This window comes from Bactrocera latifrons, unplaced genomic scaffold, assembly GCF_001853355.1.
Source record: "Bactrocera latifrons isolate USDA-ARS-PBARC rearing strain unplaced genomic scaffold, ASM185335v1 scaffold_67, whole genome shotgun sequence".
NCBI classification, from domain to species: domain Eukaryota; kingdom Metazoa; phylum Arthropoda; class Insecta; order Diptera; family Tephritidae; genus Bactrocera; species Bactrocera latifrons.
In genome coordinates, this window is record NW_017537345.1 from 589,226 (window position 1) to 605,169 (window position 15,944).

Genomic DNA, 15,944 nt, shown 5'->3' on the forward strand with positions numbered 1-15,944 from the left:
AAACGCCAAGTGTTTGCCATTGATTGAATGGTGTGCTAGTGTGCAAATGGTAAAATCAACAAAGGTAGAAACCAATAACATGGTTAGTTATGTTGCTGTCAAACCGTGCGTTCCCCATAAAAAGAAGAAAAAAATGTTGAGTCTACTAATACCCTTAAAAGGTTCATAAGCTCTGACAGAGGTCACATTTGTTTAGCATTCAGACGCTTTTACAAAAAATAATGAAAGAAAATTTGAGAAACAGCTCTAGGTTCTAACGTGGTTGAAGTTTATGTAACGTAATCAATCCTTACTAGAATCTGAACTAATTTAATATTTGTTTGCCGGAGTTATTCTTTGCCTCTGCAAGTATTGAACCGAAATAATTAGAATAGCGAACTTAGTTGATATAGCCATGCCTAATGGTTTGTATTTCACAGTAATAAAAATATTTCTAAGTGGTTTTGAGTAATGTTGCCGAAGTGATCGTATTTGTTTCAACGGGATTATAATGTATAAACAAATTTAACTCGGGTTGGTCCACATGGTGATATTTGCTTTGATTTTGAGTATTGTGGTTCGATCTACAGGATCAAATGGTTTATATGAAATACTACTTGACAATTAAAAGTCATCTACATGACAGAATGGCTCACAAACTATGTACCACTTCTGTGGACGGGAGGTTCAAGGCTTTTTCACACGATAATGCGGCGTCACTTTCTAGTATGATTGTGACTGACTTTTGGCCAACGAAAGGAGCCACTATATTCGCCTTTTTCTATTTTCAAAACTGAAAAATCTACGATCAATCTAGGTCTAGGGATAAAAATCATATGCATACATAATATAAAGTGTTATCCAATTCGAGGTTTCCTACTTTTTTAACGAAAAAAACATAACCTTCACATATAATGGAGAACGTTTATTATCATTCGAAAGAAAATTTTCATTTTATGAAGATTATCTGTTTCTAATGTTGGCCACGGCTATATTTCAGATGAGTTCAATTTTCAATGGCCCGTTCGAGCGTTTCGACTGGTAACTGGCAATATCACGCATGATGTTTTGCTCCAAGGCCTGAATCGAAGCGAGATTCTACGCATCGACTTTAGACTTTACATATCCCCACAGAAAAAAGTTTAACGGTGTGATATCACACGATCTTGGTGGCCAATCAACCTTCCTAAAACGTAAAATTATCTGGTCTCGAAGTGATCTCTCAAAAAATCCATTGATTGATGCGATGTGGGGGAAGTGGCGCCGTCTTGTTCAACCGAAATGTCAGCGAAATTTCAGACGTCAAATAGTCAGTTATTATGTAGAAATAACGGTTACGTTCTCACCGACATCCTTTTTGAAGAAATATGGACCGATGAGTCCTCTACAAGTTGCTCTTCGTCCTAAATGCGGCAATTTTGTGTGTTTGCATATGCATTGATTCAGGAGTGAGCCTCATCGCTGAACAAAATTTGACTCGAAAAAGTCGGCTCTGCTTGAGCGATGTCGCTCAGGAAGGTCGAGCAACTTCAGTTCTTGCACAAGCTGTATTTTGTACGCTTTCAATTTCAGATATCGACGTAAAAGGCACCAAGTATTTCCATACGTTAGTCCGAATTGTAGGAACGGCGTCGAATCGACTATTCACGATCTTTGTGTGCACTCTCAGCTACAGCTACTTTATTTTCTTCACTGCATGCTGGATGTAGTCTATTCGGTCGAATATTATCCAATAATGAATGCTGTGCCTCAAGATGGCTAATGGTGTTGCTAATGGTAAGCTCAGTAGGCCGACTATGTTAACCATAAGTTGAGCGAAGCGTGCGAATTACATCCTCGTGAACGTAAATTTTCGTAATAAAGTTGAATTAATTATAAAAGTTGTTCAGGCGTAAGTCTTTCCATGATGAAATGCTCAACAATACTACACCAAAATAACAGAAGAGCTCGATCCAACTCACGCGTGATCTGCCAAAAAAAGGCTATTGAAAAGAGTACCTCTATATTTGTATGTATAGTAGACATATTTCAAATATATTTCTTTGTTATTGTGTTGTACTAATGGATATAATAAGCAGGTTTTGGTTTAGCTATTTCGTCTATATACTTATGTATTTTAAGTAATACATAAAACAAAAATTCAGTTCTAAAAAATAAACAAACGGGTTTTTAAAAAGCAAAGGCACAATTTCACAACTCTTCTGCATCTGAGTCCCTTCGAATGTCTTTGCAGACTCCTATTGCCAAATGTTTGAACTCATTTGCCGAATTGGTCTCATAGTTTTGTTTTGACCGCTGTTTTGCTCACTTAGGCTTAGCAAATTGTGGAAAAACGGAAAAGGCAATATGAGTTCGTGATTTAATATTTTTGGATGGGATATCGGATGTAGTGAAATTGAAGAGCGCTTGGGTGATTATTATGTTTACATAGTGATCGTCTAAAATTGATGTAACGCTAGTCCTTTTTGATCAGCCATGCCCAAATGCCCCGAAAACCGCAACAACAAAAGACAATGTGACAACAATGCTGTAAACATTTCAAAATACACTTGAGCAAGAGAGAGCTTTCAGCGCGATTCGTACCGCATTTGTTCTTTGCAGCAGTGTTTGACACTGTTTAAGCACAATTCGCAATCCGAAGAGTATTCGTTTCATGACCGTCGGCAAATATTTATCCACTGGTACACACTGGTACACACCGGGGACGAACAAGCAATGACTACTCTTCAGAAAAGGTGATGGATATAATTCTCTGATATTCACAGCAGCAGCTGATATTCAGCATGACTACTCGAAGACTAGCAAAGCAGTTTTATTATAGTTTCTATTATACCGAATTAGAACGATTTGAAACCGAATTGCAAAAATATAAACGAACCCGTTTTTCTAAGAAAAAGATTATCAAAAAAGCTCACATTTTATTATATTTTTTGTCCTAACATAAGGCAATCATCATCAAAAATACCTTTCTGTTGTATCTGATAAGATTGTTTGTCTCATTTATTTCATTTGCATTAATGTCTTGCTACTCCAATGTCTAAAATATTAAAATACCACATCAATTACTTAAAAATAGTTTCGGTTTTATGTTGGATTAAAAATGTTTCAATCAAACGAATATTTTTTCTTTATTTTTTTGCATTGTCAGTGTTTTAGGTCGTGCCGATTAATTTCTCGTACATGCATTGCTTACTGACATGACACACATACACAATGTTACATACACAACGAAGTGGCAGAATATTCCCATATAAATATATTTTGCAGCAATCGTTTGTCGCTGTGAAAGTCATTGAAAGTCATCGATAAGGAGAGTTTTGATTTCAAACTGATAATGCAAATAAAAATGAAAGAACCTCTAAGGTACGTGTATATCAAATATGCATATCTGTATATACAAATATTTGTTCAGATATTAAATATACGTATCTGTCTTTCTAAATAACTAGTTAATTGCAGAAACATCGGTTTTTGCATATACATATATATATATACATATACATATATGCTTGTACATATAATTTAGAAGCGTGGTAACAGAACTTAGGCTAGTTATAAGTAAGTAAATTTTACATATATTTATCATATGCGGTATAAAGTCATCCGGAAGTTCGAAAATTTTTGTATTAGACATATGAGAGCTAAAGGAATTATTGACCAAATTCATCCCATTTTTCACATACAGACATACTGTTGTCAGAAAAGTAATATCCCCAAATTTCAATCATATAAAATTAATAGAATACCTAAAAATTTAGTTTTTTTGCGTCCGGATGTCTATGTCGTCTCTTTTCAAGTAAACAAGATGTACTGCACTACTGCCATTATTATTTCCAAACCTCAAATTATTAATTTTTTGGCATTTTGTTTAGCTCCTCTTTCGATACAAATATTATTTCCACAAACGTAGAGTAGCATCGTCCTTTCGTTGAGCCATACCATAATCAACCCCTACTTCTGCGTCTGTATTGGACACCCCGGGCAACGTCAATAACTTTGAGTGAGATGTGTTAACCAACCCGTGTGGATCTCATGGTTATAACTATCGGTTTAAGAGCTCAATAAAGCCGACAACAAGGCTACATTTCATCACGCACCGACAGAAGAAACGGACGGCGATACCAAAAAGCAATTCTACGAACGCTTGGAAGAAGCATATGAGAAATGTCTTTGCCACGTTGTTAAGATCGTGTTCGGTGATCTCAACGCCAAGGTGGTCAAAGAAGCCATATTTTAGTCGATGTTTTTAAAATTTAGTCTTCACGACAACAGGTTGTAGCACCAGGTTTCAGCATCTAAACATTCCAAAAGCTATTTGGCTGTCCCCTCATCAAAATATGTACATGCAATGAAATTAATCACGTTGTGGTAGAAGGAAGGCACGCTTTCAGTGTACTAAACCGCCGTTTTATCCGAGGTAGTAACATCGACTTGGATCACTATGTTGGTGCAGTTACGGTACGAATACGAACACTTACATAGTGGAGCGAAATGCGGAAAGCTGTAGTCACAACAGACAGCCAAGGAATACCGTTACGTGGTCATCAATGCTGTTTAAAGAAAGCAACTCCCATCGCGAAGACGTACACAAATAGTTTCACTTTCTCATCATACCATTGCGGAAAAGACGGTACGTTACTATCTTGGTATATAGGCCACCCTGCAGCCGATTGTGACGAGAAGAGGAGGGAAAAATGACGTATTTTCAACAAAAACAAGAGAGAGGAATAAAGACGTGAGTACGAAGAGCTTGAGATACTGGCTAATAAGAGTATGGCACAAAAATTGGAAGTTAAGATAGCAAATAAATAATTTCAAGTCCGGGAGAGAAAACTTCTCGAACCTGCTAATAGCGGAAACAGTGGCCTGGGGCACATACAAAAATTCCTCGTATTTTTGGGACTACCTCACTGATGGCAGCTAAAAATTTGAAAAAGTTAAGTACTTTGTACATCTCGATCTTAATCTAAGCGTGGAGATTAAGCGCCGAATAACTGTTGCCAACAGGTGTAATTTTGGGATCGTTAGGCAATAAAAAGCCGCTCTTGATGAACAAAAATTCCGCTCTATAACTCTCATTATTCTAGTTCGATCATAGAGCGCAGAAATTTGCACTTGGAGCATTCGAGAAAACTGTACTTTGCAAGATATTTACAGCCGTCTGCGTGAGCGATGAGTATCGAAGAAGTTGTGTTGGTGACATGGATATAGTTAAGTGCATAAAAATTCAACGAATCCGCTGTCGTTCGCTTGGAATATGATAATCCAGTGAAAAGTTCCGTCGACTCAAGGCTCTTGGGTGGACCAGGCATCCAATGGAAGGAATAAGTGCATAGCGATCCGCCTGCACTGGGGATGTACAATTGGCATGAACTCGTAAAGGATAGAGGCTACTGCCGAAGTTTCCGATCGTCGGCAGTATTGTCAAAGCAAAAGAAGAAAATTAAAGCGTATTGAGAAAATTATATGTTTAACTACAAGCCACATAAATCTTGCTCGCTGTGTTCTTTGAATGTTAATGTATACTTTCTTCAGCTTCGTATACCAAAAAAAAAAAAAAAATCTTATGACACAAGTAATATAATATTATAGACTAATTTATTTCGGGAAACCGTAAACTGTAGTTTTTAACTGAAACGAAGTTTTTTATTTGAAAGGAAAAAAAATAATAAATTTACGTGAATGTCATATGAGGATAATGTTGTCATAAAGAGTTCTATAACAAAAAGTTTTACCCAAAATAACTCTTCCTCGTTAAATATTGATATGAAATAATGAACTTTTAATCTGCTTAAAGTCCTGAAAAATCTTAAACCTGCATTTTTTTCTTAAAAAAAAAACTGGCTCACTTCGAAATGATCTGTTATACATACATTAAAATTATACATTGTACTAGGTCTAAAATTCTTCCATATTAGAAATATCGCATTTGTAATCGTATGTCGTTATCTATTACAACGACCCCCTTCAACACCTTCAATGTAGGTATATATGTATGTATATATGACAGCGATTTGGTTTTATTTCTTATTTTTCATTACTCACATCACTATTTGTGCTGTCTTCTGTTGCACATTTAACAACCTTATAAACATTTATACATCATAAATTTAACAAATTGTAAATATTAACTATTTCCAAGCAAGTTTGCGAATTTTATGACTTTTCGTCATTATCAGCCACCATAAGTAAATACAGAAGTGTTTATGCGAATTTCAGCAGTTGCAATAACCGGTGGCATATCGAAGCGCCCAGTCGGTCTGCTTGGCGACAGTTGGTACACAATTAAATGCTAACTATAGACATACATTTATTTGCATGTACACACAATATAGTCTATATAAATGTACTATATGTATGTATATATGTGTGCATGAAATGGCATTGAACGCCTGTGGATCTAAAACAATATTAATTGCACTCACCATAGTGACAGAAATAACTGGTGATCACCGCTGGTGTTGGTTGGTGGTGACGCAACAAACAAAAAGTGCGTTTTATTACACCTCATTATTGAGGTGGTGAAAAAGTGCAGTTGGAATGACGGCAAATAAATAATAATTTTTCGAACTGGCAAGAAATTGTTTGTATACACGAATGCAGCATAATATAGTTGAAATACATATAATATGTTCGCATAAATAGACACATATGAAATTTTAAAAATCTTGGAGATCACGTGCCATGAAAAAACTAAAATAGTATAATGGGGTTATCACATCCATCTTTAAAAAATAGGGGTTCTTGAGACTTTAAGCGCTAATTTTCAGTTGTTAAACAGATAACTTATATTCTAAACGAGGTTTTCAATAGGGACGCTACAAAAGTAGACTGTTAGGGTCAGCAAATGACACCACCATATATTTTCCGCTCTTTTGATATTTCTCTTCCGTAAGGTTTGCCATTTCATAATGGTCATTATGGCCTTACGAGCCAACAACGAGCAGAAATGATTAAAATTAAGTATCGAAATTCGGAGTCAGTGGCCTCAATTTTAAGAGCGCTACGTCCATTTAATGGTCGTCATCATCGTCTTGTCAGATCAGCAATTGAGCATCTATTGTAAAAATTTTAATGCACAAAATGTTCCCATGCCAGTAAGACAAAGAATGCCCGCAGTGTCGAGAATATTGCTTCCGCTAACGCAGCAATTAAGGAAGACCCAAGTCAGTCTCTCATACGTCGTTCTTAAGCGTTGGGCATCTTTGTGACATTGCTGTGCAAATTTTACTAAAAAAGCTTGGCCTACATCCTTACAAAAACAAATTGACGCAAGAACTGAAGCCGCTTAAGAACCAGAATCATCGTCAGACAGCAATTTACACGTACGTCATAAGTTACAATTGCATCCCGAAAAAAATACGGTTTGGTGCGGTTTATGGGTCGGCTTCGTTATTGGGTCGTACTTCTTCGCTGATGATCAAAACCAGAACATTACAGTGAATGGGAATCGTTACCGCTCAATGAAATCCGAATATTTTTGGCCCGAATTGGATGATATGGACTTGGATGGCGAATGTCACAATCGATTTACTGAAAACCAAGTTTGGTTATAGTACTATCTCACAAACTGACCCAATCAATTGGTCGCCTCAGTCGTGCGATTTCACGCCGTTATAATATTTACTGTGGGACTACGTCACGGCTACGGCAAGCGACGATTGATGAACTTCGTAAGACTATCGAACGTGAAATTGCAGCACTACCGGCCAATTTATGTATGGTCATCCAAAAGAAATCGAGTTCCATAATAATGATGAAAAAACTTTTGTGGCGCTCTTATTGAAAACCCCGTTACATAGGAGGTCGTTATACCTCAAGTTTGAATGCCTGCAATTGTACATAAATCCATGTTGTGTAACTTATGGCTTTTGGTTTAAAGTACACTTATGGATCCTAAAATTGTTATTCAATTGGTGTAATATTATTACAATATTTCCGTATCCAAGCCACAGCAGTCTCGTCTTGGATTCAGTCAGCTCAGCTCGCTTTGAACTCGTTGTTCCACTTATATGTAAACTATGTTTCTAACATACTAGTTTGGTGTTCAAAGGCCTTACGCACATTTTCAATGTGATCGCGCAGAATATTACTTCCATAATGCTAGTTCAAATGTTGTGGACAGCTTTACCAACCTAGAAAAAATAGTCTCCACTATTGATAAATTTACCTTACTTTTTTGTAAAAACCAGATATGAGGAAAATTCCGCTTAGACTTAGAAGTACGAGTGTTTCAACTGCCGTTTATTTGGAAATTTTATTATTCTAATTTCAAAGACTGTCGAAGGAATGTATCGGAAATCTAACCCTGCAGGTATATTTGTGATTACTTATGGAAGGTTTTTAGACGGACCTTTGTGTGTATGTACATATGTGTCAGAGTACCTTCTGTTTAAAAGACATTAAATAAATAAACCAATAATTGATCACTAAAGTTTACTAAATAGTATTAATATTTAATACTATACTTATTAAAGAATATATTAGTCATTCCTTAAAAGTATATATATACGTACTGAGTCACGCCAAAAGCAATTTGTTAATCATACTTATAATGTTCTTTGTTAATGAGGTATACCAACAAACTAAATATATAAGCTGAGTCCAAAGAACTGACTCAATTATGTTAGACACTAAATGTCGAAGCTGTTTGGCTAAACTAAGGTTCAAATTACGGATATGATTTTAAACAGAATTAAGGTGATTATATTCATTTTGTAACTATTCGATAAGTGCACGGGATTGTTTGGACCTCAGTTTTCAAAGATTTCTCTTGCTAACGGTTATGGTGACATCCTTTAGTTTCCGTATTTGTATTTCTGAAAAATGGAACTCTTATTTCTCTACAAAATTTCGTTTTAGCTTGATAGATTTCACCAGCAGCGCTTCAACTACTTCATTCCGTCTGAAAAATACTTTTTGAGGAAGTATTTTAGATATATTTTTGCACCTCCAGCGATTTTTTTAGGTTTTGGAGAAGACGGCAGACTGTATACTACCATGATGGATCATGTCATGGGAATCTTATAATACGATTTCTATCATCTTTTTGATGGATTCTGAATCCGATAATACATTTTGAACTTTTCTCAGAATAAAGTGGAAATGATGAAATTAACTATTTTGACTTTTTTTGGGTATCTGATATATATGGGGGCCCATATTTCATGATTTCGTATAAAAATACCCAGATAATGCCAAATACTGCTATGAAGATCTCACGGTTGAACTTGTCGCGCTGACAGCTTCCTCAAGCCAGATATTTTGTACAGCTATCTCTAGAACTTTTCATCGGCACCTATGTGAGACCGCAGATTTTTTCATGCAAATCGGTGAAATTTTAATGACCCCATCAAGGTGGAATAGTCAGCGTGTTTAGCATCTTAGCGCATTCCCTTTCAAAACAAGTATTAAGCTACGAAACGAATATTGATCTCTCTCATTTGGCTGGAATTTTGACAGTGCGGTCACAAAAAAAAAAAATTCTTCTGTGCTACTTATTGGTCTACCCTCGATTATTATGGTATATAGTTATACTTGTATATTACTATGGATGTTTATTATCGTTTGCACTCGCTTGCAAGTAGCTCTACGTCAATTGCACCGAAGTGAACGCACAGATACGACTATATTGCTGGAAAACTATATGGCCCTGTCATAAAATAATAAAAAAAATGGTACTGTGAGTACGCCAACAACTGCTCGGGCAACAACAAAGATTGCTGCTGGTGTTACTACAATATTTGCAATTTATAAGAGTTGGTATTGAGTTAAGCTTAAATGGGTTTAGAAAAGTTAAGCATTTAATTGCACAGTTAAAAATCTGCAACTAAGCTCAAGCGTGGAATGTAAATCGTGGGAAAAATTACTTACCAGCACACTTAAACGGTTAACCAACCGAAAAGCCATGCAAAACAAAGGGCTCAGAACAATCTGCGAGAGTAGCTGCGTATGTGTATGTATATGTGAGCGTATTTACTCGTATGTGACACTCATGTTGACACACTCTTTGTGCAAACACTCTGCGCTGTCACAGAATTATGGTACTTCTATTATATTTGCTCAGCAGCGAAATGTAAATTTTAGAAAGTGAAATATTTATTTAAAAATATTTTTATAACGCGCAATGGAAGAAAAGCTTATGTCACACGTTCAGAAGATAAATAGAAGTGTGCATCAAATAAAAGGGGATGGAAAAATTGCGAGAGCTGATTGTTTGAGTGCGAGTGTTTGAATGTGAGGCATGAAGGCCGAAGGAAATATATAAACTGAAGCAATATTAGATGAACGCTTTTACGGGAGGTGGGGGAGATTTTATTGTAAATTTATTGTCTTTAGGTATTGTATGTATATATACCTTTATACATATATATATACATATATATTAATTAGCTCAAGTTCTGGTTAGCATCAGACTAACACAGCTTGATACTTTATTTTTTCCATTGGTTATCGATAAATTCGACATTAGTTTATGTTATTTCTAAATCCACAGTTAGAACTGGTTGAGTTTTACTCTAACAACGTCGATCCGGCTAGCGTCGTAATAGCTAAAGTTTCCTTTCGAAATCGGAACTTCTACATACTGTAGTATAAATCCTCACACAAAACGTATTATCTCCTTGCTTGCCCTGTATCAAAAACTACACTGTGAGAGGACGGATTCCAGTAGCGTTGAGCTTGTCAAAACCGCAATCTACCACACACCGCTACTAGAATACAGCGAACACTAAGCTCTCTCCGAAATGAAGAGGTGGACCTTGCACTATCTGAGCGGTCAACGAACGTCCGCACTATTTCGAGGAAGTTAAGAAGAATTGGACAGGTGGTTCTTCTCGCTACAATTTACCTTCTGTATCTCGAAACTGTCTCAATCATCAGAGGAAGTTCCAAATAACTCATCCGCAGATTTTATGATATTGAATTAATTCAATTAAATCCAAAGCGACTATATTCACGAACTGGACGAAGGAGTGCAGACTAGATCTTAATATCACAGTCGATGACAATAAAATTCCGGCTCTCAACAATTATAAGATTTTGAGTACTACACTCAACAGCTTTAGCTCACTCCGCATGTGACCGCGATTATTGAAAAAGTATAGATCTCCTAGCCGATAGCACCTGAGGAAAGGCAAAGTAACGTTTTTAGCTAAAGTCAATCGACCGCTCGTTCAAAAATTATGCAGTATCGATAAGGTCGCATGAGTGTGGAGAAGCGTAGAGGAAAAACTTCAGATGCTCCAGAACACTGTATAAATAATAACGATACATGCATAAAGCGCATGAAAATAGGCATGAGAGAGACGCTGGTATATCTCTGATGTTTCTATCCAGCATTATCTAGAACTCATCTTCGATATCTAGGTGCTACTTATTCAAGAAGCTAGGCGAATTATCAAAAAATCAACTCGCTATCAAAGTTCATATGACGACGTAAGACGAATACTTCCCCACAAATCTTAACTTACTAAGGACCAGTAAGTCTATGTGTGGCGTGACATCGGAACAGTATAACCTAACATCATCTAAACTGTGTTGTTCTAAATATTTGTATATATTTCAGATCTAATACTTTTGATTTTGTGTAGCAAATGTCAACATTAGGCCGAAAATTAATAAAAAATATGAAAAGATGGGATGTATCCAAAATAGCTTTTGGTCAAGTGTTTTAGAAAGTCTGTATAGATGAAAGTAGTTAACTCTATAACTAATACATTAACAAATAAAGCTAACTACATATAAATGCTAAAGTTCATTACCACTTTATCCTTGAACCCTTTGAATTTACGACTAGGAGATAATATTCCCTTTTGCTCTTCTACCGAATATTTGATGCACCAAAAGCAAAATTAGCTACCGCTTTCACACACACACACACACACATACACATAAATGTTATCTTTAGCTTCATTTCTATGCTCTTTTTTCTAGAATTTTATGGATACTACACACACCTCGATAATTACAATTGTGTGCCTATTTCATCACAAACAACCAAGATTTCATCATAAGCATAACGCGCAATTAGCATGACTCGGCGTTTCTCAGTTCAACGTTTTTTGGCTGTTCGCAATCTGCACAGTATCAACTACCGAAATCAACGCCCATCCAACCGACCTTCCAAAAACACTGAACACTCAAGGTGTTGACTTTTTAATTGTAAATCTTCTTGTCGCATCTTATCACTGACCAAACAACGGTTCTTCCACCCACCTACTCTGACATATACAAACGTACTTACATGCTCATTTATATGTGCTGGCAGTCATATGTTCTATGGCACATAAAGATATTCACAAATTATGACATCTTCACACAGCCGAGCCAAGATAGTCAACCTGTTGTCGCTAATTTTACAAGTAGCAGCAAAACAGTTTAACACGCGCACAAACGTATTTGCATTTACATATGTATGCATATAATTTATTTGCATTAGGGTGGTTCGAAATTTTGACTTTATCTTTTTATCTATATATAAAAGGTGATCAATTTCGAGGTTCCCTACAATTTAAAGCAAACACACATAAACTTCAAATTAAATGGGGAATGTTTATTATCACTCTATGTTTCAGACGGTCCATCCGTTTATGTCAAATTTTCGAGAGCTCATTCCAAAATGTCGACTGATAACTGGCGAATGACATGCGTGATGTTTTGCTCCAAGGCCTGGATCGAAGCGGGATGGTTAAAGGAAAAAGAAATATGGACCAATGATTTCACCGGTCCACAAACCACATCGAACTACTGTTTTTTTCTATATGAAATGGCAGCTCTTTAATCTCTTTTGCTTGTTTACATACCCATTAAGCCAGAAATGGGCCTTCGAAAACGTCGGATGTACTCAGAACTTTTCAAGAGCCCATAGAGCGAAGTGACTTCAGTTCTTGCACAAGCTGTAAGCTTTACACTTACAATTTAAGATCTCGTCGTAAAATGTCCAAATCGTTCTTTACATGGTGCCGAATCAGCTCTCCACGGTCTTCGTGTATACTCTTAGCTACGGCTGTTATATTTTCTTCACTGCATGCTAAACGTGGTTTATTCGATCGAATATTATCCAGTATTGAATGCTGGGTCTTAAAATAGGTGATGTTGTTGCGAATAGTACGCACAGTAGGCCGATCATGTTGACCATAAGTTGAGCGAAGCGCACGAAACGCATTCTTTATTGAATAGACGACTTTCGCCAGGCAACAGCTATTCAACGGACTTCCATTTGCATTTAGGCGTCTAATTTGGATCCGTGCACATTTAGCAAACTCAAAGGTGTTAATACGGAGGCACCCTGTTGACACGATTGAGGAGATAAAAACCGAATAGAAGATGATCTTGAAGGCTATACCGAAAAATACTATTTCGACTGTTTCGAGGACATGAAAATTATAGTGTTTTACACCTTCTTTTCAATAAAGGCGAAAGCGGAAGTCAAGTGGCTGAAAATGTGAAAAGGTTTCATTTACCAGAGCAAAATGTTTCACGTTTGAAACCTTGTAAATAAGGCTGGATACAGAAGAAGCGCATATTGGGTACCACACGGGTTCACGAAAAAATATCATTTCTAAAATCGTTGATTATTGATGATGACAAGGGGATATTTTACGACAGCGTCAAACGAAAACGGTTCTGGTCCAACCGCGTTGAGCCAGCGCAAACGTTTGCCAATCCAGATTTTACAGTCAATAAGAATTTGTTTTTTGCGACCCTTTATGAGCCAAACTCTTAATTCCGACCATTACTTCATTTGAAAGAAACAAACGGCAGCTTTAACAGAAGCTCTGGGAGTTAGGTTGGGTGAATCATATGCATCCACTATATAATTCGGACATAACACCTACTGATTACTAGCTGTTCCTATCAAAGTGTATTATGATGTTATACCCCCCTACTGTAAGTACACCATTAAGTAATAATAATAAGCTTTTGGCACACATAATTTGTATATTTTTCCATTTCATATTCTGCAATCGCATTTTGATTTACTCTCATTATAATTGCTGCTACGCAAATAATCTGAGAAGCTAAGCGCTTTTTATGAATTTGTAAATAGCGAGTAGCTCAAATAAAATATTTGTGCAGAATCAAAGTATAAAAGTATTACGTTTTGTTGTTTTTCTTAATGCAATTAGCTTGGCGTTCTCAGTTCATTCCACATGAATTTCAACATTTCACACGTATATTTAACACCAAAGAACTTCAGACATACTTCATTACTTTTCTTTCGGGTTCTATAAATATTATTGCTCGACAATTTGTAAACCGTTTATTTTTCACCTAAATTTGGCGAATAAAAAAATAAAATGTGGTGATTTATTAGATTGTACGCAGAAAGTTACCTAATACGCAAGAAATTGTTTCCCAGAACTTAACACGGATCTGCTCCGATAGGAGGCTATGGTAACTTGGGTCCGAATGGTTGTGCTTACGAGTAACAAATAGCTAAAAAGCCTAACATCAAAGAAAACCTAAGTTTTCTACTGATTTGTAAAATTGATTTTTTCTATCTCTCAGTTTGAAAAAATTTTGAGGAGAATATCCGAAAAAAAACAGAATTTAAACAAATATAAAAACCAAAATAAAATATTATTACTATCAATGAGTATAAGTAATCATCAAAGAATTGGTCCAAATTTTGATTTTTGACAACAAGTTATCGAAAAAATTAGTACTTCATTGCAGAATTACAGATTATAAGCTTAGTGCGAATTGTCCGAAGTGCCGAAAACACTAGTAGAGGTCGGATGGAATCTGAGTTCACAATGAATAGAAAAGAGAGATCTGTTGATTGGCACAAGATGAAAAACATATTAAAGTTAGAAAATAAGAAGGATTACATTTTCCATTGATTAGATGGAGTAATATGTTAGCAGCAACCCGATTAAGAGGATCTTCTATTATCTGAATATGATACTTTTAGAAATCGTACAGCTCTGTGTAACTCTACGCTCAGTAACACCGTTATCATAACCATTGAAATTACGTAACCGGAAGCGACCCAAATTTTTATTTTTCTAAGTACCGCCAACTGGGCAGCAAGTCTCCAAATAATTCCGGGTTGTTTTCTGCCCTACAAAGTTGAGTAACACCACCAGACCCGCAAAGTTCAGAAAGGAAATTCATAGCCTTCATGCGACTTGATTCTTCTGACAAGTCGGCACGTTAGCATGTGATTTCTTTAGCTTATACAATATATAAACAAGGGAATGCAATGGGGTATAGTCATGCTTCTGAGTAAGCAATTACAGTTGTAGAGCTATACCCAGTCCATACTCTAAACGACTAACCCTTGTGTAAGATGCGGTAGTCAACCCGTGTGGAGACTGGTGTCATTGCTAAAAGAGAGGACGCATGAGCGGAGCCACTCCGACATATCACTACCAGTGTGGTAGTGCCCTTCTATAAGAGTGTACAGCTGCTGGCGCCTCAACACCCGCACCGTTAGTTCTGCTTTCTCCAGACTGRACAAGGAAGAAAAACAAATGGGTCTGGCAGTGAACGAGGGCAAGACAAAATATCTCCTGTCATCAAACCAACAGTCGTCGCACTCGCGGCTTGGCTCTCACGTCACTATTGATAGTCATAACTTTGAAGTCGTAGATAATTTCGTCTATCTTGGAACCAACGTAAACACCACCAACAATGTCAGCCTAGAAATCCAATGCAGGATAACTCGTGCCAACAGAGAAGCAAATCCCTCTCGCGACAAACAAAAACCAAACTCTATAAGTCACTCATAATTCCCTGCTATATGGTGCAGAGGCTTGGACGATGTTAACAACTGATGAGTCGACGTTGCGAGTTTTCGAGAGAAAAGTTCTGCGAAACATTTATGGTGCTTTGCGCATTGGCCACGGCGAATATCGCATTCGATGGAACGATGAGCTGTACGAGATATACGACGACATTGACATAGTTCAGCGAATTAAAAGACAGAGGCTACGCTGGCTAGGTCATGTTGTCCGGAT

The 15,944-nt window shown here is 36.7% G+C and overlaps 1 protein-coding gene across 1 annotated transcript in view; it reads left to right on the top strand.

The window, feature by feature from the left end:
* Nucleotides 1–1,733: 1,733 nt before the first annotated feature.
* LOC108975555 (jerky protein homolog-like) overlaps nt 1,734–15,944 on the top strand; it is a 32,608-nt gene continuing 18,397 nt past the window's right edge. The window contains exon 1 of the mRNA XM_018944112.1: nt 1,734–1,755. Coding sequence (XP_018799657.1) covers nt 1,734–1,755 — 22 coding nt within the window. The remainder of the gene's footprint in view (nt 1,756–15,944) is intronic.